The 23,372-nt window shown below is 40.4% G+C and overlaps 1 protein-coding gene across 8 annotated transcripts in view; it reads right to left on the bottom strand.

Annotated features, from left to right (window-relative positions):
- Positions 1–23,372, bottom strand: part of RYR3 (ryanodine receptor 3) — a 954,561-nt gene that overhangs the window by 85,908 nt on the left and 845,281 nt on the right. For all 8 annotated transcript variants that reach the window (XM_089671311.1, XM_089671312.1, XM_089671314.1 and 5 more), the window contains 4 exons: positions 10,524–10,582; positions 3,500–3,671; positions 2,724–2,810; positions 1,937–2,143 (listed from right to left, as the gene is read on the bottom strand). In XM_089671311.1, coding sequence (XP_089527437.1) covers positions 1,937–2,143; positions 2,724–2,810; positions 3,500–3,671; positions 10,524–10,582 — 525 coding nt within the window. The remainder of the gene's footprint in view (positions 1–1,936; positions 2,144–2,723; positions 2,811–3,499; positions 3,672–10,523; positions 10,583–23,372) is intronic.

Raw genomic sequence — 23,372 nt, 5'->3', positions numbered from 1 at the left:
ATAAGCCCCCCTAAGGTGATTCCCTGTTACTCTACATGTACCTTCACGAGTGGTTCCCCCTGCTGGATGTATAGTGTGTTCCTGGAACCTGGAAATGTACGCGGTGTGTTACCTGTCTTGCTGATGTTTGCCAAATGACCCCCAGTGTCCCATTTCCCAGATCCAGATGACCAGGAGTTGGTTTTGATATACTCAAATGCGCATTAGATTGCGCTTTCTGGTTAGTGCAATCTATACTCATTTTCAGCCACTGGAGTCACAGAGTTACACCTTTATATTGATATTGAACTTGAAATAATTTGATTTTACACCACTTTATTACGTCACACCTGGACGTTATTCACATTACTGTGTTTAGTACTCTGAAGTGCTTTTATTACCATTTTATTGCTTATGATATTATTAAGCAGCTGATTTATTTATTTATCATCATCTTATATAGCGCTGCATATTTTATGTTACAAATTGGATCATGCTTTGCTGGGTTTTTTTGCCTTCCTCTGGATCAACTGTCGGTATAGGATTATAACTTTTTTTATTTTAATGGTTGAACTAGATGGACTTTTGTCTTTTTTCAGCCAGACTAACTATGTAACATTGCACAGGTCTGATCCATGGTTACCGAAAAGGCTTACTTGAAGTCATTGCTGCCAAAGGAGGTTCGACCACATACTAACTCCAAGGTTCACTTAATTTTTCCTTTAGCACTATAAGGCCTCATGTACACATGAACTCTCCTAGTCGTTAAACTCTCCTGGCAGCAGAACAATGCTAAACGCAGGAAAAATGCGGTACCGCGTTTACCTGCGTTTTTAGAGCTTGGGCATTTATTAATTTGATTGGGCAAAGTATTTTTCATTGACATGGATAAACGCCCAAGCACTAAATGCCGCTAGTGTTTAGCTGCGTTGCCACATGTTTTTGCTGTGTTTAGCGTTCTTTGGCCAAAACATTCTTCTCCTGAATGTGATTATTCTGCGTTCAGAAGAGGAACGTTTAACTGCCTCTAAACTCTGCTGCTCCTAAACACTGATAAAAGCCTATGTGTACATTGGACACATATGCTTCTATTGAGTTGAGTTCAGGGACTTTGGCAAAAAAATGCTAAAAGCTCCTAAACTCACGTTTAGGAGCAGCAGTGTACATGAGGGCTACATATTCATCGAGTGTGAGAAGTTAGAATTGTTTGTGTGTTACCAGCTTGAGCACATTATGTTTGTGATGTTGTGAAGATCAGATGACATTTAGGGGTTTATTTACTAAAGCTGGAGAGTCCAAAATCAGACTCCCTTCTGCATAGAAACCAATCAGCTTCCAGGTTTCATTGCCAAAGCTTCATTGAACAAGCTGAGGTTAGAAGCTGATTGGTTTCTATGCAGAAGGGAGTCTGATTTTGGACTCTCCAGCTTTAGTAAATAAACCCCTTAATGTCAAAATACTGAAGAAAACCAGTTACCTCCAATGAGGTTCACATACTTTTTCATGCTACTATATATATATATATATATATATATATATATACACACACACACACACAAACATACATTACTTATTGAGGTGTGGTAGCAATTTCCAACAGTGTCCATATGAAAAGGTATATTTTATGCTCAGCCTTACTACCCCAGAACAGGACACTCCCTTCTGTACCTTATTGCATTTTAGTTTGTTACTCTGCCTTGTTGCAATACAGAGGAATGTTAAGAATTTTATATTTTACATTGAAACATTTATTTGTCTTATCATCAAAGTTTGGAGGTATTAGATTGGACTACGTGAATACATTAATTCAAGGTTAGTAGTAAATATTTTTACCAAACTTTTTGAGATTAGGAATTAGTCAGGTATATCTGTAAAATGTTGTTTTAGTCATTGATGCATATAACCTCATCTGATGCAATGTATCAGTCAGAGCCCCACAACATCTTTTAAGTGTTACCTTAAGACAGTAATATCCAATAACACAGAGGAAAGAAATTATGGTGTGAATAACAGCCAGGATACGCAATGTTGGAGCCATGTAGCCAGTGGATTCCTGTAGAACAAAGTAAACGGCTCCCTCCTCTGCTTCCTCCTCGTCTTCCTGATATGTGTTCCAGAGGTTTGGTTCATTATCTGTGTCATCACTGACTGGTTCCTCAGTTACCTAACAACACAGAGGAAATTCTAATGATACCAAGTAGTATTTGACTGAGCACTACAGGAAAAGGTTTTTAAGTACTTGAACAGTAAAGAAAACTGCTTTCAATTTATCATACTGTATGTAGCTACTGTATGTCAAGGTTAATGCAGCAATGATATTATTTACATTATCAGCATCCTAACTAGTCTTATTAGTTCTATTAACATTTTCTTTTTTCATACTGCACATCACATCATTTATTTCCTGAGATACCAGGCCAAGGCCAGTACAAGCTTCAGTATTTGGAAACTACAAAAACGTTCTTTTTTCTCTGTTTAACCTTTCTAGCACATGGATTGGCAGCAAAGCGACATAATGAGCAGCGTATGGGCTGACTGAGAAAGAATAAAGCACAACTGAGCTTCAGTGTGATACTGACGATGAAAGCTCGTCTTGAGAACAGACACTGAGATGTCTGTCTTTATAAAAGTCTTTTCTCACTAGAGGACAATAGAATAAGAAATATGAGAAAAAGATTCTGTTCTTAAAGTACATTGACTGAAGACCACTCTACAGCACAGATATGTCATATAAAAGGCATTACCTTGTAGAACAATAAAATGAAGTTAATGGCAAATGCAACAAACAGAGCAAGGAATCGTAGATTGTAGAAATTTCTTGCCAGATAATTCTGAAAGGAAAGAATAAAAAGGATTAAATTATAAAAGATATGTCTTGGATCCATATTTAGCTTTAAAGTATTCAACATGTTTTTACTGTGCTCTCTCAGGGACAGCTGATTTTTTTCTATGGTCATTTAGTTTAAAGATAAACGATGTAAGTTTTTATGAAAAGTTAAGCTGAAATATTCACGTTGATTAAATAAATTGCTGCCAAGACATGGACATAGGTCACTGAAAATCAGATTATGAAAGTAGGAGATACAAAGAGGATGGTGAGAGAGGTAGGGAGAGTGCTGCACAATCTGAAAAGTTTTAGTAGCATCATAGCTATTTACTTTGGTAACATTTACCCAAGACGTTAGCCGATTTATTTCATTTATATTTTATAAAACAAATAAAAAATGGAAAATGAGTCTTTATATATATTAATGCAGATAAGAACATTAACCCTTGTTCCTGAATTATTGTTGTGGACAGCACCTCTACAAATACTTCTTTTATGGAAAGTTTTTTTAAGCATATACAATATTTTACCTTATCATGTTGAGTTTTTTATTCAGGTACAAATGTTTACATTTACAGATTGCCATATTCTTCCTGAGCATTTGCTACCCAAAAGAACACATTTATATTACATTTTATTTGGATTTAGCCTATAAATGTTACGGAGATGCAAATGTTGCCTGAACATTCTTACTAGCATTTTGGTTTGGTAGATCTCCAGTCCTGCCAGGAAATTTGCCATGAATGCTTCAGGCTCTTCTTTTTTCTGTCCACGTCTCCTCTTCTTCCTTGGTTCTGTTTTGCTTTCTAATAATTCAGATTGTTCTTCAGTTTTAGCTTTGTCCTTTTTTTCACCATCCTCCATACTGCAAATTGAAAGTAGTTACTGTTAGTAAAAAGCTTATATCACTTTAATAACCACCATAGTCACTCCTAGCAACCTTGGAAAATGTGGTCAGCTTAGCATGATCAGTCGCTAAGTTAAGTAGGGCTGTACTTGTGTTTGGAAGGCTCCATGCACACTGGCTTAAAAATGCTTCTACATGTTCTACATGAGTTTTGTGTTTTGCCTGTAGATGCAGCTCAGTGTTATCCTATGTGTCCATGCACATTAGGACGATTAGAGGCATATTTTTTATACATTTAGGTAGACACTTGTTATGAATGTAATTTTATTATATCAAGATTAATAGAGTACACTGAATTTTGTTTTTTGCAGTTAAAAGAAAAACCAGGCCAGAATGTGTAGTACTTTGAACTATTAATGAAGGTTTGCAACCCCAATTATGATCTCATTAGTGCCTGTTCAGGACTCTGGTAGATGTCTTATGACATGGCAATTTTCATGAAAGGGCTTAATTGGAAGTCTTTTAGGGCTGTGCAGACCCTGGCTAAGTACGGTTTATTCAACGTAAACTGCTTAAGCTGGTTGTTGTTGTGCAGGGGTTGTATGAAATATGTCAGTTCTCTGCCTGGTCACAGACACAAGTTCTGATTCTGGTTGTTTTATCATTAACTTAAGAATTTTGAAGAAAGAAGGGTAGTACTGTGTTCCATACGATTTATCAACATTATCACTGCATTGATATAGCTGAATGCCATTTCTGAAGGTATTCATCATTTTCAAATATAGAAAACATAAAGAGCATATCTGCACACATAATGGTGGCTACAGCTTCACTATTTAAAGTCAGATTAAAGTTTAAAAAAAAAAATTGCTAGGAGGCAGAAGCATTTGGTCACTCTGCATGCCTCTTCTTTTTTTCTCCCAGCAACTGTATACTTTTTGTACAAAGCAGGTGATGCAGTCACAGTTCAGTGTACACTCCTGCCTCCCTGCTAGTATCTATACGATGCTGAGAATGGAGTCAGGTTCCAGGATGATGTATATTCAGTGCATATGCATGGGAGTTAGATCTACAGTGGCCATTTTAAGGCTGAATAAGGAAAACACTGAACTGGTAGAGATCACAGCAGCAGCAGAGGACAGTGTAGTGACAGAGAACATGGAATTGTCAGCAATGGAGGGAGACTAGCATACACACTGCACATTAGTGCAGGACCCCCCCCCCCTTTTCACAGTAACTTTAGCCACATCTGCTGAAAGTAACAAAAATAAAAAGGTATTAGAAAAAATGATTTATAATGTAAAACAGTCTTGTACTTGAATTTTAACTCAAAGTGAAACTGTGCTTTGCCCACATGGGGTAAATCAACAGGTTCCATTTAACACAGCGCACCCCCGGCAGGGTATACTTAACTTCCTTTTACCCTTTTGCTCCCCTGCTGCTTTGTTCAGCCACCAGGGAAAAAAGGGTAGCCCTGTGTAAGCTGCCAGTTGCTGGAGTCATAACCGACACAGGGCTATTGACTGCCTGTTTGACAGTGCTGTTTCGGAGTGTGTCACATGTTCCTCCATAGCCGGAAGTATTTTTTACAGCTCTTGGCACTCAATGGAGCAGTGAAGGGCAAAGAAAAGGGGAGCGGATTTAAAGAAAAACAGTTGTTTTGTCTGAATGGGAAAAACTCATCTAGCTATATTACAGACTTGACATTGTGAATAAATGTAATAGGAGGGCTGAAATGCTTGTTTTCCTAAAATAAATGCAACTCTATGCTCCCTTCAGCACTAGTCATATAAACAGAAGTGCAGACATTTGGTTACCGGAGACCTGCTGGGGAGGATCAGAGATGTTTAGTTATGTGAGCAGCAATGGAAAGGAAAGGCAGGCATTTTCCCATCTATTATTCTTTATTAAAGCGGAGTTCCAGCAGATTTTGTGTTTATTAAAAGTTGTAGCTGTAGCTGCTGACTTTTAATAAACACACACTTGCCTGTCCCAGAGACCAGCGATGTTCTCATGCGCAGCGTCCCTTCTCCCCTTCTCTCCTCCACGGCACCGGCATCTCTACTGTGGGCACCAGGCTGTGACAGCTTACAGCTTCACAACCGGATGCCCACTGTGCATACGCGAGTTGTGCTGCTCATTTTCATTGGTCCAGCAGTCTTTTGGGACCTGTGAAAGTTCCCAGGAGACTAGAGGGAGAAGGGGGCCGAACTTCGCTGCGGTGAACTGAGCCAGAAGTGTTAGTGGGTACCTCTCAAAAACAGGTATCCGCTTCCCCCCCAAACCAAAGGTGCCAAATGTGGCAGTGGAGGGGGGGAGGAGGCAAATAAGTGGAGCTTCCGCTTTTGAGTGGAACACCACTTTAATCCATTAAGACTATTCTTATACTTTTAGGTACACATTTGAGTAGATGTACACTTTAATTAATCTGCGCCAATCAAATATACTCAACTAAAGTCAAATGTTAATTCAGACACTTTCAGGAGCCTGCATGTTCCTTTAGATATCTTCTCAACGTCAAAGTTTTGCTATTGGCAAGAAAGGCCATCCTACACAGTAACCCTACACAAAATTGGGTTAGTATAGATGTGGCTGTGTGGGCAGAGCTCTGCATAGCTGCACTCTTTTCAAAAAGTGACAGCAGATGCAGTGAGAAGAACCCCCACTTGTTGTCACAGAGGGGGTGAGGTTGCAAAAGCTGGAGCATGTGACTTGTTCCTCTCTAAATGTGGGTGGAACTGTAACACGTTAAAAAGGTGAATTTAGCCTTTAAAATGAGTGCAGCTTTGCTTATTCTACCCCTCAGTTGTTAACTATCTATATTTAGGTCCATATATATTTGGACACAGGTACAATTTTCATACCTTTTGGCTCTGTATGCCACCAGAATAAATTAAAATGAAACAATCCAAATGAATTGGAGGTGCAGACTTTCAGATTTAATTCAGGGGGTTGAACATAAATATCAAGTACAAATTTTAAGAACTGCAACCATTTTTATACACAGTCCCTCCATTTTCAGGGGCTCCAATGTAATTGGACAAATGAATATAATCATAAATAAAATGTTCATTTTTAATATTTTGCTGAGACTCCTTTACTGGCAATGACTGCCTGAAATTTGGAACCCATAGACATTACCAAAGACTGGGTTTCCGCCTTTCTGATGCTTTGGCAGGCTCTAACTGCAGCTGCCTTCAGTTGTTCTTTGTTTGTGGGTTTTTCTGCCTTTAGTTCTGCCTTCAGCAAGTGAAATGCATGCTCAATTGGGTTGAGATCAGTTTATTGATTCGGCCATTGCAGAATTTTCCACTTTTCCTTCAAAAGCAGCACCTTTTGCAGTGTGTTTTGGATCATTGTCCATCTGTACTGTGAAGCGTCATCCAATCAACTTGGCTGAATCTGGGCTGGCAGTATATCTATAAACACAGCAGCATTCATCCGGCTGCTTCTGTTTTCTGTCACATCATCAATAAACACCAATGACCAGTACCAGTGGAAGCCATGCATGCCCATGCCATCACACTGCCTCCACCATGTTTTACAGATGACGTTGTGTGCTTTGGATCATGAGCTGTTCCAAGCCTTCTCCACGTGTTTTTCTTCTCGTCATTCTGGTACAGATTAATCTTACTTTTATCCGTCCAAAGAATGCCTTTCCAGAACTGGTTTGGCTTTTTTAGATTTTTTTTTGGCAATGTCTAATCTAGCTTTTCTATTCTTCAGGCTTATGAATAGTTTGCACCTTGTGGTGATCTCATGAAGTCTTCTCTTGATTATAGACTATGACAATGATATGCTCACCTCATGGAGAGTGTCCTTCACTTGTCTGGATGTTGTGAATGGGTTTTTCTTTACCATAGAGAGGATCCTGTGATCATCCACCACTGTTGTCTTCTGTAGACATCCATGCCTTTTTATGTTGCTGCGTTCACCAGTGCATTCTTCTTTCCTCAGAATGTACCAAACTGTTGATTTGGCCACTCCTAATGTTACTGCTATCTCTCTGATGGATTTGTTTAATTTTTGAAGCCTTACAATGGCCTGTTTCACTTGCCTGGACAGCTCCTTTGAACGCATGATGTAGGTTCATAGCAATAGATTCCAAATGCAAATACCACACTTAGAATTAACTCCAGAACTTTTACCTACTTAATTGATGCAGAAATAATGAAGGAGTATCCCACACCTGGCCATGAAACAGCTTTTGATTCAATTGTCCAATTACTTTTGGTCCCTTGAAAAAAGGGGGGATGGATACTCAAGAGCTGTAATTTCTAAACCCTTCCTCCAAATTGGATGTACATACCCTCAAATTAAACACGAGAGTGTGCACCTTCAGCCCATATCCATTATAGAACTATAACTTCAATGTGTTTTGGTAAATACCTGAAAAAAACTAAAATTGTGCCTGTGTCCAAAAATATATAGACCTAACTGTATATACACATACACTATATTGCCAAAAGTATTGGGATGCTTGCCTTTACATGCATGCTTGCCTTTAATAGCATATCAGTCTTAGTCCATAGGGTTCAATATTCAGTTGTCCCACCCTTTGCAGCTGTAACAGCTTCAACTCTTCTGGGAAGGCTGTGCATAAGGTTTAGAAGTGTGTGTATGGGGATGTTTGACCATTCTTCCAGAAGCGCATTTGTGAGGTCAGGTACTGAAGTAGGACAAGAAGGCCTAGCTCGCAGTCTCCACTCTAAATCCTCCCAAAGGTGTTCTATAGGGTTGAGGTCAGGACTCTGTTCAGGCCAGTCAAGTTCCTCCACCCCAAACTCACTCACCATGTCTTTATGGACCTTGCTTTGTGCACTGGTGCGCAGTCATGTTGGAACAGGAGGGGGCCATCCACAAACTGTTCCCACAAAGTTGGGAACATTAAATTTTCCAAAATGTCTTGTTATGCTGATGCCTTCAGAGTTCCCTTCACTGGAACTAAGGGGTCAAGCCCAACCCCTGAAAAGCAATCCCACACCATAATCCCCCCTCCACCAAACTTTACACTTGGCATAATGCAGTCAGACAAGTACCATTCTGCTGGCAACAGCCAAACCCAGACACGTCCATCTGATTGCCAGACAGAGGAGCGTGATTCATCACTCCAAAGAACATGTCTTCAATTCTCTAGAGTCCAGTGGCGGTGTGCTTTACACCACAGCATCCGACACTTTGCATTGCACATGGTGATGTAAGGCTTGGATGCAGCTGCTCGGCCATGGAAACCCATTCCATGACGCTCTCTACGCACTATTGTTGTGCTAATCTGAAGGCCACATGAATTTTGGAGGTCTTTAGCTATTGACTCTGCAAACAGTTGACGACTTCTGCGCACTGTGTGATTCAGCATGTGCTGACCCCACTCTGTCGTTTTACGTGGCCTACCACTTCATGGCTGAGTTGCTGTTGTTCTCAGTTGCTTCCACTTTGTTATTGCACAAGTGGCAACCTATCACGGTACCACAGTTGAATTCGCTGAGCTTCTGAGGGGACCCATTCTTTCACAAATGTTTGTAGCAGCAGTCTACATGCTAAGGTGGTTGCTTCTATACACCTGTGGCCATGGACGTGATTGGAACACCTGAACCTAATGATTTGGAGGGGGGCCCCAATACTTTTGGCAATATAGTGTGTGTGTGTATATATATATATATATATATATATATATATATATAAAATATCACGGTGCTAAAAAAACTACTAAACGAACTACCTTCTTATATGTATAGAAGTATAATTTTTATGCAATAAGTATATTTCAACTATTTCACTCCAAATTACCAAACAGTGTGTACAAAATCTTTCCCCTTTATAGACTTTTCATGGAACCAATTCACTCACATTTGTTGTGCACTTTATCTGGTGCACATGGGTATACTGCATATATCGTTCATATCCAATAAAGATGCCTGTATTGTGATCTCCACTGCTATGTGATGCAGATCACACAGCATTGCAGGTAACAATACAGACATCTTTATGGGATTTTAATTATACTGTATATGCGGTATACCCATGTGTACCTGATAGAGAGCACAGCAAAATGTGAGTGAATTGATTTTATATTTTTAATAAATGTTTACAAAAGAGTGAGGAGGAGACAAGAAGGAAGAGATGAGTAAAGAGCTATTAAAACCTGTGAAGAGGAATGGCTTCATTTGACCTCTATAACAGGCCGCTTGTTGCATGCCTGAAATAGAGTGAGAATTTGATGCTGAAGTCGTTTCAGTTCTTGCTACAGGGCAAGGGAAGCATTGTCACTCTGAGGCTGAGTGCTGTGAGGGCCTTTAACAGAGTGAACGTTCATCCTGCTGTTTCAATTTAGCTCCCGTTTGCCTGGTCTCTACCACAGCTACAAGTAAGGGTATTCTCCTCATGGAGTATAGTGTGGGAGATACGTTAAGCGTGAACACACAAAAAGCCAGGTGTAGACTGTTCTACAACAAATCCATGTGGCCAAAGGGCAGGAGGAAGTGCCTGAATACCTTATAGGGGCTCTAGGAGGAAGTGACATTAAAGTGTGTGACCAGTGGTGTGATGTAACACCTGGTCATTCACATGAGGCTGTGCTTTGAGTAGCTGAACTTCACCACCAAGTTTGAAAAGTTAGCACTGTGAAGTGAATACATTCCAAACACAGCCCCATTTACACAGTAACTGTCAAATACAGGGTAACACTCTCTTATTTATCCACAATGATTTTCAAGTGTCCTTCTATGCAAAATAATGAGCTAAAAGTCAAGGGTAGTTTGAACAGTTATGGATAAGTGAGTATGTGAAGCTTACTTTTACAAATGATTTTAAGCACTAGAAGTACTGCATTGTTAAAGAATGGTGACAGAGCAGATATTTCAAAAAACTTACTCAGCCTTCTCCGATTCAGCTTTAGAGTTGTCTTCATGTTCTTTAGCAATTTCTGCTTCCTGCAACCACAAAGTAAGAATCGTATTGTAAGAATATTCATGTTATTTTATAACCACAATAAGAATTACATTAACATGGTTATTGGTGCATGCTGAAGATCTTTTACTTACTTTGGTCCTGCAGACTAAAGCAGTTTTGCAGCTAAATTAATTTGTTGAAAGAAGATTTTTCTAGCTATAACAGAAACCTTTTTCACAGTTCTTCTCTACAGTAATTCCTTTCACGATTTTATTTAATGATAAGGTCTATTTTTAGAACTATTTAAAGTTCACCATGGTAAAATGAGATATAGGAGTAATGGACAGCTAGTTATTCCTGGTCACATGCATATGCAGCCAACTATAATGTCTGTAGACAACTGAAGGCAAAACTTTTTTTTTTTTGGTATTGGATAGAGTAGAGATTGATTAGAACTCCTGTTTGTATTGCTGTCTTTGGCCCTGTTAGGGGGATACATCCTCTCTATTTGTCCTGTTTGCCATTATCAATTAAAAGTGAAAGTAAAAGATACTCCAAATGTGTTGGCCCCAGAAAAGTAATAGAGTGGAAGTTTCCAATGGGGACACTAGTTCTGGTGACCTGGGGTCCCCAAGAAATTCCCCTAATTTGCAGAAATTTTCAAACTTCCTGTTTTGGCTATAGGACAAGAAGTGAAGTTAAATCTCCCCAATGGGAAACAGATGGCAAAAAATAAACTGGCAGGGGTTATAACCCTTCCTTACTCTATCCAAAATGATAAAAAAAAAGGTTTTTCCTGTAGTTCTAATTTAAAGATGTTTTAAAATCTGAGATATGTCATTCTGTATAATCCCTCTATATCAAACTGTAGATTTTCCCACAGGGTGATTTGTCTCAGGCATTACTGTGTCAGTTTCCTGACAATGACATATGGATATGCCCAAGACATGCAGCCAATCAAGCACTATATGTGTGCAGTATTATATAGAAACTTTTTATTTCTCTCCCAGAAATTGTGTTTTATGTAGAGCCTGTTCTATTTCACTGTTTAGTTCTGAAACTACTCTGCTCATGGACATCACTAACTGATCCAGTTTTGAATCCCCTGGTCAGTTTACAATGATATATCCACCAATTGTGCTTGTGCAATGTAGACTACCATAACTAATTTTCAATAACACAGCTGCCCTTGGGGGGGAAAGGTCAGATGTTCTACTAAGAGCAATCACACACAAATTTGAAGAATGGTTCCCTTCCTGATGTACTACGGAAACAACTCTCTATGGTTACAAATACTTTCCTGTGCTGTAATTACTGTATATGTACCATTGATAATCCCTACATGCCTAGATAGTCACCTGAGTTATGTGACACATGCTCAAAATAGTCACAACAATTTTACCTGGAGTTTCACTTTACTGATAACAGTTCTGCTAAAACATTTATGTTTTTGTTACAGTAGTGGTGAAGTGGAGAATTACCCCGGCTTTTAATAGAGGTATAATTGAATAAAAGGAGCTGAAAGCACATTTCGCCTTATAACTTAAAAAACACTGAAACCGTTTTTTTTGTAAAAAAGGCTATTAATCTAGCTAAAGTGTATGTGAATGGATAACTCAGAGATGTTTTTGTTTTGTATTTTTGCAGAAAAGCTTTATAAAATATATTTACATTTTTATTTTCAAACATGATTTGTATTACATTTTTCAGGAAAAGAAAAAAGAAACAAAAAAAGAAAAAAAGACAACTCAGAGTACACAGCTATACCCAAGACATTTGACCACATGACAGTGGACATTACTGCAACAGACACTGACCATAAACAATACGGGCCCTTTTACACCCAAGACAGTAGGATGCAGTTGGCTGCACTATGGACTGCACTCCAACTGCATAGACAGTCATAATCAATTTAATCCTATAGACATAGTTCACATCATTGCAGTGCAATGCAGCACAGTTAACAAAAGTAGAGCATGCTGCATTTTTCTGCACTGCAAATTCGGGTGAACACACTGCAAATGCGCTACAAACACATTTCAAATGCACTGCACTGTTCCCCTTAAAACAAAAAAAATATTTTACTGAATATTATAACTTGTCCCTCCCCATTCCACTTCCTGGATCTGTGCATGTGGTGTTTGTGCAGAGCCAGTGTACAGCCATGATGGCATACAGGTCACCCATAAATGCAGAGGACGTCATCACAATGGCCCCAGAGTACCCTGTGCTCTATGACTCCAGACTTAAGCATTATAAGGGCAACAGAAGAAAAAGGCAGATCTGGGTGAAAATTACAGCAAGAATTTACAGATTATGAAGAAATGGAAACAGACAGATAGGAGAACACTGGTAAGTTGAATACTGCACGTGTTTATCACGATAGCCATATCAGTCTTCCAGAACACAGTGCAGTGATCACATGATCCTTGCTTCTGCCTGTACCAATGATGGAAAATGCTTCTCTCTACAAACTACGAAGAAATAGGGACCTCAACAGAAATAGAACAGCAAGCGAGCATGAAGCACGTGTCAAACAAACAGCAAGCGAGCATGAAGCATGCGTCAAACACAATTCAAGTGCATGTAAACACGCAGTCAAAAATGCGCAGTTATGTGCAGGTTCTGGTGTGAATAGGACCTAAGACTGATAATAAGCAGAGTATAATACAACATACATACTGTAACATACAAGAGACATCATAAATCAGGCTCTGGAGGTAAGAGTTTTTGGACAGAGGACATGGTCCCTAGAGCTTGTCCAACTGATGCCCGTGTCCCCTAAGTTCATAGGTTAATCTATGGGAGGGGTGCATTACATTTTTTTGACATAACAAAGAAGTCAAAAGAGCTCTTGGAAGACATAGTAATAGAAAAGTAATTGATGATTCACCTGTGCATCCCCATGAATATGATTTTTAGGCTTTTTTAATCAATATTGTTAATAAAGCTTGTTATATACTTTTTAACCTTCATGATATTGCTTTACATGCTACTGCCTCAAAACTCTCATGGGAAATGCATCTCACACTTAGTATCTGATGAGGGATGTTGGCAGTCCTAGGGTTTAGCTAATGACACTATCTGGTGTTTTAATAAAGGTGTACTTTCTACTTATTACATGAGAGCTCCGAACTCTGCTGTTATTGTTCTAAGAAGAGGTTGAGAGAAGATTGGTGAACTGCTGTTAGTGCAGTGCCTTCAGTTTGTGAAGCATAGTGCCATACTGAGCTTCATCCCTGTGTGCAGTGCCTTATACAAATAGTACTTTTAATACAATCATCTATTTGTGAATCTTCCTATAAGTTTATGTTATTTGGCTTTTAGGTGTTATTTGAGCTCTATTTGTGATTTTTGTTTACAGCTTTCTATAATGTCTTTCCTCAATTATACCTAGAGCTACATTTCCTTAAGCCTCAGCCTAGATCATTCAGACTGAGTGTTGCACAAAGGAATACTGTGTTTTTTACTGTTTCTCCAAATTCCTTAAACTGACACAACAGATGAAAGAGAGATTGCTTTGGTTCAGATATCTGTATGAGGATGTAGCTGCTGTATACTGATTTACCATTCTTCTAAGGAGTTTCCACAGAGGTCTTTTAGTAGGGGAGAGCTATGACTCAAATTGGCTGCACTGCAAATTCATAAATTGAAAAAGAAAGGGACATTCCTGTTTTGTACACCTATGACTTTGAGGTGATAAAGCTGCCCTACATTGGCAAAAGCCGTGTGTGTGTGTGTCAAAAGAGACTATCACCCTCTTTGCAATGTTCACATGTGTAAAATGTGTGTTTATAAAGAAACAGCATATGTTTATTTTGGTAGGTATTTTGGTTGATCATTACCCACAAAGAAGCCAATGTGTTTATCTAAATCAGAGGTCTTTCTAAACAAAGGGTCAGTTTACTGTGCTGCAGATTTTAGGGGAAGCTGGACTGTGGCCAGTGGGAGTTGAAATTGTCCTGCTATCAAAGAAGCAAACAATTCTACATCTTCAGTGGGAGGAATAGTGCCCCATCATTGGTGTGAGTAGGAGGGATAGCACCCCATGATTGATGTCAGTGGGAATAATAGTGCCCTATTATTGGTGTCAGTGGGAGGAACAGTGCTACATTGTTGGTGTCAGTGGCAAGAATTATACCCCCATTGTTCGGAGGGAAAGTGCCCCATCAATGGTGTCAGTGGGAGGAATAGTGCCCCACTGTTGGTGTCAGTGGCAGGAATTATGCTTCTTTTGGTGGTGTCAGTGGGAGGAATAGTGCTCTATTGTTGGTGTCAGTGACAAGAACTATACCCCGATTGTTGGTGTCAGTAGAAAGAATACTGCCCAGAGGGCCGGATAACAGCAAGAAAAGGGCCACAGTTTAGAGACCACTGATCTAAATCATTAGGATTTTAGTGAGTATTTTGCATCACTTTTTATTAAAAATGTTGGCCAATAAGATTCACATCTACTGGAATCTTATTTGGATTTTAAAATAAGGACTATAAGGGCCTTGTGAATTGAAGGGGTAATATAGCTTGGTCAAAGGCTATATTAAGGGTAGCTAGAAATTGAACACTCAGCTAAGGTTTAAACGTAACATTCCATAGGGAAGCCATCAAGGCCAGCAGTTTTTTAACTGGGAGTTGAACAAAGGCAAGTTTGATCTATTCTGTAGTAAAGGGAGCATACAATTCATCACTTGCTACAAGGGAAAGGGTTGGTAGGGAGACCTGGCTCAGATAATTTAACAACTCCACCAGCATGTATTGTGCAGTAGAGCCATAAAAGTCAGAGTACAAGGCATCCAGAATGTTCTGTGTCCGGGTACAGAGCTGACTCATCTGGTTCAAAACCCGAGGAATAGCAGTTAGGGAATATTCAGGTCTAGCTAGGTACGTAAGAAGTCTCCCAGATTTATTGTCAAACTCAACATTTTTTGAGCAGTATTTAGCATTTTCCTTTGGGTTTTGCAGAGAAGGAAAAGTAAATGATCCTTTTACCTGCCAGTCCATATAATGCTCAGAAGAAGGGGTAGCTGCATGTGCTTTCATATTATTGTGGATAATTCCAATATGTAAGATGAATGAGCCCCTCATGGTAGCCTTAAATGCCTCCAATTTGAGGGTTTTTGCTGATAAAGAGGAGTTGTTCTCACAAAAGTGTAAACTATCTTTAGCACAACCAGCCAGATGATATAATCTAACCAAAAGGGCATCATCCACCAAAGGCATGTACATTTCAGGCCCAGACTGTACTTCCAAATTAAGAGGAGTATTGTTTGAGATTCCCCTGATCAAATTGTAAATACTGCCAAATGCAAGATTTATGCAGGATACAGTTCCATGGGTTTCTGGGTAACAAGAGAAAGCTCTGTCCTCTAGATGCCTCCATCTCCAAACATCAACTATAGTATATATCTGTTAATCTAGTCTATAAATTGCAGGTTTTGCTTACATGAGCCTGCCAATCAGTCTAGGTGGACATCAGGGATTGCATTAAAGTACCCCAGGACAAATATGGGTCTCTCAGATAACTCCCAGGCCCTCAAAATAGCTCTGTGCAGAACTCCAAATCCAGTGGGGGACAGGCATAAACAATAAAAATGAGGTACCGTCTATCACTACCCTACCTATAAAGAAACACTCCAGTGGATTTAGTCCAGAAACTCAGCATTGAGGGCCTCAGACAACAGGTGTAAGGGATTTCCGGCAAGATGAATCGCGAACTCCTGGAGAAGAGTTGCCAGTTGTGCTCATGCACGCAGAAATGCACAATCGTGCACATGCACACACACACGGCGAAGATTGGCGCCAGACGGCCTATTTAAAGAGTGTCTCTGCCCATGTTAGGTGCTGACTGGTCTTCAGCTCCCCCGTGTCCTGCTTGCTCCCGTGTGATTCCTTTGTTGCTTACCCGGCTTGTTCCTGACCTGACTCTGATTGCTCTCCTGATTGATACTCGTTCCTGACTTCGGCTCTGCTCCTGACCTTGGCTTTCCTTCTGATTCTGTACTGTGCTGCCCGACTGTTGATGACCCTGGCTATTCCCATGACACTGCTCCTGTCTCTTGTCCTCATTACCTGCCTTGCTCTGGTGCACGCCTGGCAATCTACAAGACCTGCTCTGCTTTTTACTACTGTGCCTTAATCAGAAGATCATCGGTCCTCCAGGGTCATCATCTACAAGAGCTGCAAACAACAACTACTGGCGCTCTTGTCCCCCTGGTCCCTAGACTCCCTCTGTCCCAACTCCAGCGGGGTCAGGGCTAGTGACACAAGTGAGGCCGACCTCGTCATTTCAGTCTCCCATCAGGTACGTGACAACAGGATAGAGACCCTTCTTAAATATCAGTTGTTGGCAATAAAATTTGCATACACACCAAGTGAGTGTTGTAAATTGTGAGGTAATGAACGCCAGGTATCTCATCAACTTGGAATCTAGTCCCCTGGTGTTTCAAGAGAAATTTTTGTAATTATAAGTCATAGTCATTGGTGCTATATTTAAACATAAAGGATAAATCAAATTACTATCCTGCAGAAATGTTACAAAAAAAACATTTTTTACAATTGCTTCAATTCATGCCCAAAAAGATATTTCCCTCCAGCACTTATTTGTCCTAACTTGGATCCTCAGAATAAGCAAAACAGAATCCTAAACTTTAACAATGTGGGCAGTTGGTTGTCTGATAACATGATCAGGTATGCAACATAAACTATCAAAAGAAAGACAGTAAAGCAGCCCAATACAAAAGTACCATAATATGAGGATAGAATATAATTGACATAAGCAAGAGGGGTGTTCCCCTTTTGTTTTCAACAAGAAATTACTCTATCTGTAAAGCACATAGGATAAAGACAAGGATAGTTCATTCTCAATAGATCTGGCAATCTGGTACACCCCCAGGCAGTCAAAACATTAAACACAAAGCCCACCAGGAAGAAAGCCTGACTGGCCAATGTCATAGGATGATATGTCATAAGTAACAGAGAGGCACAACATCCAGAAATATCTGTGGGGAGAAAATGTCCTTTACAGTGGACAAGAGAGAGTATGTAACAGTCACTCAAAATAGTAGTAGTTAGTTACATTCAACTGGACTTTTGTAAGGTTGAAGACATTTTCATAGCTTGTCCAAACCTCTTCTTTAATTCTAATAGGGTCAGAAAAATACCACAGCATGGAAAGGCAGATGTTACTGTCTAATGACAGGAAGGGAAGCGCAAAAATCGTGAGTCCACCTTGTTCTAGTTACATAATCCCCAACACTGGAGGGCAAATTCAAGTCAAGACTCAGCGGTTTTCCTACACATTAAAGTACAGTATTTGTGAACACACTACTATGATTGGTAACTTTTACACATTATAAATAATTTCCTAAGCTGCCATTATTACAAAAAAGCTGAATTGTTTAATGTGTTAATGTGTGATCACACAGACTCTTGTTCCTGTTTGGAGTTACAAGATGCTGGAGTAGATTTACTAAAACTGGTGCACACAGAGTCAAGTGCAACTGTGCATGGTAGCTAATCAGCTTCTAACTTCAACTTGTTCAATTAAGCTTTGGAAATAAAACCTGGAAGCTGATTGGTTCTATTCAGAGCTGCACCAGTTTTTGCACTCTCCAGGTTTAGTAACTAAGAGTTACTAGAGTAACAGAGTGGCAGAAGAAGCCACTGCCAATCAACACAAAAAGACCGGATGGAAGGCTTTGTGACCAAACTGACTATGGTAGATACAGGCATGCTGTGCATCAGCTCAGCATTCTGTAACTCCAAGCAGAGTGCACAGTTATGTAAAGTGACCGGTCAAGCACAAACTGCTTCTGTGCTTGCCATGGTCATTTGCAATTTAGGTAGAACAGGGATTGGTACAATTATCAGGTATTTCCCAATCAAAGCTAAAACAGAAAATCCTGGATTTACCAACACTTACATATAAACACAGCACCTATTTTTAATAGGTTTTGAGTAACAAACACTTTAAGGAAAAGGAACATGCTTTTGAGGTGAACAACTGGTTTGCAATAGGTGTAAAAGAGGCTAAGTCGAACTGGAACAACCATCATTGAACATATGTGCCTTTCACATAAAATGCCATTTTAACATCTACTCTATGGAGTTTTGACAGCAATTCACACCTTCAGCAATGTAAATCCAAGGATTAACATGTATGAAGCCTTTCTGACACCAGGGATGTGATTATGTAACCAGGAGAGGGTGCTCTCACAATGTGCACACCTCCCATTCTATCCTTTGTCAATAATAGTGTATCTGCCTTTCCATAACTGGATGAAGGTGTTGGTGATGCCTTATAACAAGAACATACCGAAATTTATAGCTCCACTCAAGACTCACTCCTCTTATCATACACGGAGAATCTGGGTGCTGGCTATTGTAGCCTGTCGCCACTCTCCATCAAAGATATTAGAAAATATCAGCCACACTCCAAACTAAGCTTCTCTTGCATTTATTGACGCATTTCACCACTCCTGGCTTGCTCAGAAGCATAGGGGAAGACTTCCCCCACCCTTCTGAGCAAGCCAGGAGTAGTGAAACACACCAAGGAAGGTATGGAGACATGTTGTATGCAGCCACTTTAGTGACATACAATACATACAGCAAGAGCAGCTAGGTTTGGAGTACAGCTGAACTTTTCTCATATCTTTATCAGTGCTGCTTGTTTGGATATAAATGCTGAGATATATTACTGACACCCATTAGAACTGAAAAAGTATCTTTGGAGAAGCTATAGAACAACTTCAAAGCTAAAGAAAAAGTACTATTGTGAATAAAATATGGGTTTATGGGATTTGCAAATCATTGCATTCTGTTTTTTTTATAGATTTTACACAGCATCCCCATTTTTGTTTAATTGGGGTTGTACTAGATACTGTATATCACAACCTGACTAAATGTAAGCCTTCACAGACAACAGTCACTTATGATTGATGCAGTTTGACACCAAGGTCTCTGTGAGTGGTATGGAAATGCTGAAGCATTATCACTAGAGAGTATCAAGGCATCCCAACAATTATATAACTAGAAAAGCTACAATTTCTGGGGAAATTGTGGGAAGTGTTCTTGCCTCCACCAGTAGTCTACAACTGGAGTGGGCGGAGTAACTGGGTGGAGTGGCTTGTCACTCTGCTGCCTGCTCACACACCTGGGTTCCTATGGCAACTCACTCTACAGCAAGGGCAGAGAAGAGCGGTAAAAACAAACTGCTCCAACTTGCTCACTTCACTGGCGGTTGCCATCTTCAAATGGTTGTAGTTTAAAAATTATACATCCTACACCGAAGAGCTTTATATTGTGAGAATCACAAGACCTACATTTTGATGCATAGTATGTCTCTGAAATATTAAAAATGAAGGCACAGTCGCAGTTTAGAAATTGCCCTTCAAATTTGAGGTGGCTAGAGTGGAGTTTCAATGAATGTCAATGGGCGGCATGAGTTGCAAACAAATGGTCATATTGTGAAAACTATCAGGACTATGGCTTAGCCGACATTTTTAGTGGCAGCATGGATAGCTGAACGTTTTGATATAAGATTTGTGTAGGTGGGCTTGAAAATGAGGGAGTGATGGCAGTTTAAAAATCATGTCCTGATTTTTCAGCTCACACTCTAGCTTTTGTCAGCTCCCACTCTAGTTTTGAACATTCCGCCATTCATTCCTATGGGACCAATTTCACCACAAAAACGCTGATATTTTGTGAACCATTCAGCGAAACATTCCACAAAGTAATAGCACACCAATCGGGAACAATCCGCACGTTTTGGTATATTACTGTCTATGTAGTGTAAAAACTGTGGGAGGAGTTAGGGTGGTAAATTTGGCTATAATAATAAGAATATATATGTGAGATAACAGTAAGTGGTCTTGCCATGCAAGAACAGTTAATAAATAGGTAAAACAGATTACATAAAAGGAGAGCTTTCAGTATAGAGTGGAGGATAGACTGAATTATTATTATCCCAAAGAGAAGGTTTTCAGGGCAGACAGTGATCAACTGCAGAGCTGTGTGTCCACTCTGTAGGTCCTCTGGACCAAAGACAAGGTTACGTTCTAAAGTATAAATGGTATAATTCTTTAGAGAAATGAAGGCACAGCATGCCATCAGTCTCTTCTTGGGGGACCACAAGATGTGGAGTTACCTTTGCCAAACAGCCAGTTAGGAACTTAATTTGTCATCAAGAAGAAGGAAGTTTTGTCATCATTTACTACCCTGAGCTTAGCTGGGTAAAATATAAAGTAGACAACATTCCTGTCAGGGAGGAATTTCTGTACTGTACATCCTGGAAGGAAGATTGCTGTCTCTAGACCTCAGTGGAGAATCAGAGAAAAAGGCAATATATGTACTATTAAAGTTTAATATTTATGTATTTCATACAACTCTAAGTATAGCGACTTTGTCCTAAAATTTCTGAATGTTGGCTAATAAAAGTCAGAGTTCAAGGAAAGCTACGGTTCTGATATGAGCGTGCAGTAAACAATATCGGGGGGGGGGGGGGCAGAGCATAGGAGGCCAGCAGGGCAGTGTACAAAAACAGAAATCAGTAGCGGAGTTTACTGGCAGTCAGCAGGGAAGAGGATGGGGTTTAGCAGAGCAAAGGGCAGGGATAAGCAGTTTGTCGGGCACATGGGGTCAGCAGGGCAGAGGTCGGGCGATCAGCATGGCTGAAGACAGGGATCAGTATGGTAGTGTATTGCAGGGATCAGCAGTTGGTAGGCCGTGTACAGAGGGTCAGCAGGGCAGAGGACAGTCAGTCAGCAGGGGAGTGTACAGGGGTCACTATGCCAGTGTACAGGGGGTCAGCAGGGCAGAGGACAGTCAGTCAGCAGGGGAGTGTACAGGGGGTCAACAGTGCACAGGACATATAATATGTTTTTAAAGGCAAACTTAGCCTCTAAACAGTATAAACAATGTATAAACATTGACAATACTCATAACAAGTAATCTGACTGGCTTTACAATTAAAAAGTCAAAACAGGATGACAAAATGTGGGCAAAACTGGGATTATGAAAGACATGGGGCACCCTGGAAAAGAACAGAGAAATAAGTTCTGTGGCTGACCAATGGGAGGGTCTTAAAGGGGGATTTAGCAGAATCTGTGCCTGCTGTATACAATGCACGCCTATACCACAATCCTTGTACCCACAAAATACTAAATACTGTTCCACAACCGACAGTCTTAAAGACATAAACCTCAGGAGCAATTTTTTTTAATTAAATGTTTCCATTTCATATGTTTTAATGCATACAAAAAATATATTTTTGCTCTAGGAGGCCATACTTGGATCAAAACTCACCTGCTTCAGTAGGGACTGGTTGAATTTTGATCCATGTATGGGCAGGCTGGTTGTACAGAAGTCAATCTACCAATCAACTTCTGTACAGTCAGACTCTACGAAAATGTCTGCACAATTAGCACTGCCGGCTATAGCTGGCAGCACTGATCAGTGTATTCTGGCGGCATTGAAGTCTCTTCTCTGTCAGAACACATTATCTTCGCAGGAGTGATTCCCCAACTACACTGAATTTGTGGATGAGTAAAGACTAATGTATGGGCTGCCTTACTGAGCCTACCTTAAAGAAGAACTCCATTAAAACCAGCAACTGTTGATAAAATGAACAAACCTTTTTCAGGTCTATGTATATTGTACAAAATACAGGGGTCAGAATAAGTAAAAAACAAAACAACCTATGGAATGTAGCAGTCAGGATGAGTGCCACATTCATATCAGAGTCCCCCCCCCCCCCACTACATCAATGTCCCCAGAGTGAAAGCACCTTACATTACAATCTGCAGAGTTTCCCTTAAATCAGAGTCTGGCACAGTGCCCCCCTTACTTGAGAGTCCAACAGAGTCCCCCCTTACATCAGAATCCAGTAGAGTGCCCCCTTACAGCACAGTCTGGCAGCCAGAGCCCATGACAAAAGGATTTTTTACAGGCACTTTTCTCCTGTCCATGAACATTTGCGGATAGCAGAAAAGTGTCTGTTTAATACAAACTGTCTGTAAATTCTTGGATGGTTGGCAACACAGAGTTGGGGTGTACACATGCTGCTACTGTGATGTTTTGAGGCTGTGGAAGAAATCCTATCCACTGTTGCTTTCTGTGGGCACAGTGCCTGCTGAATGTGACCCATTCAAGTGAATGAGGCTATTCTGCAAGCACCCCACAACTGCGTGCAATGCACGTGGTTGCAGTGTGCTACTGTGGAGTTCTAGGCATTAAAGCAGGTGGTGAGGAGGTTATACATCTCCTCACTGCCTGCCAACTGATCTGAAGAGTGATTTGAATGCAGACCCCTCTTCAGAGACCAAAGCTCATGTGTCCAATCCCCTAAAGGGATTCTGGGGCTGGACAGAAAGAGATTAAACAGAAGCACTACAAACTTGTGAATAATAACTCCATCAGTTTATCCAGCCTTCAGATTGTCAGCCATTCCCAATAAGTTGTCCCTGAATTTTAACATGAACAGAGAGGGGGAGGGAGACAGATGGGGGAGAGAGGGGAGGAAGACAAATGGGGAGAGAAGGGAGGGACATAGAGGGAAGGGGAAGAGATGTGGGAGAGAAGGAATGGAGATAGAGGGAGAAAAGGGAGGGAGATAAGAGTGGGGAAGGAGAGATGGGGAGAGAGAAGGGAGGGAGCTACAGGGGGAGAGAAGGGGTGGAGAAAGAGTGGAGGTAAAGAGAAGTAAGGGAGATAGAGGGAGAGAGAAGGTGGGGCGATGGAGGGGGGGGAGAGACAGTGGGGAGAGATAGAGGGGGGAGAGAAAGGAGGGAGAAGGTGGGGAGATAGAGGAGGAGAGAAAGGTGGGAGATAGAGGGGGAG

This window comes from Staurois parvus, unplaced genomic scaffold (genome assembly GCF_062004578.1).
Source record: "Staurois parvus isolate SC_StPar_1 unplaced genomic scaffold, SC_StPar_1.0 ptg000104l, whole genome shotgun sequence".
NCBI lineage: Eukaryota > Metazoa > Chordata > Amphibia > Anura > Ranidae > Staurois > Staurois parvus.
This window is presented reverse-complemented; position numbering and strand designations above follow the sequence as displayed.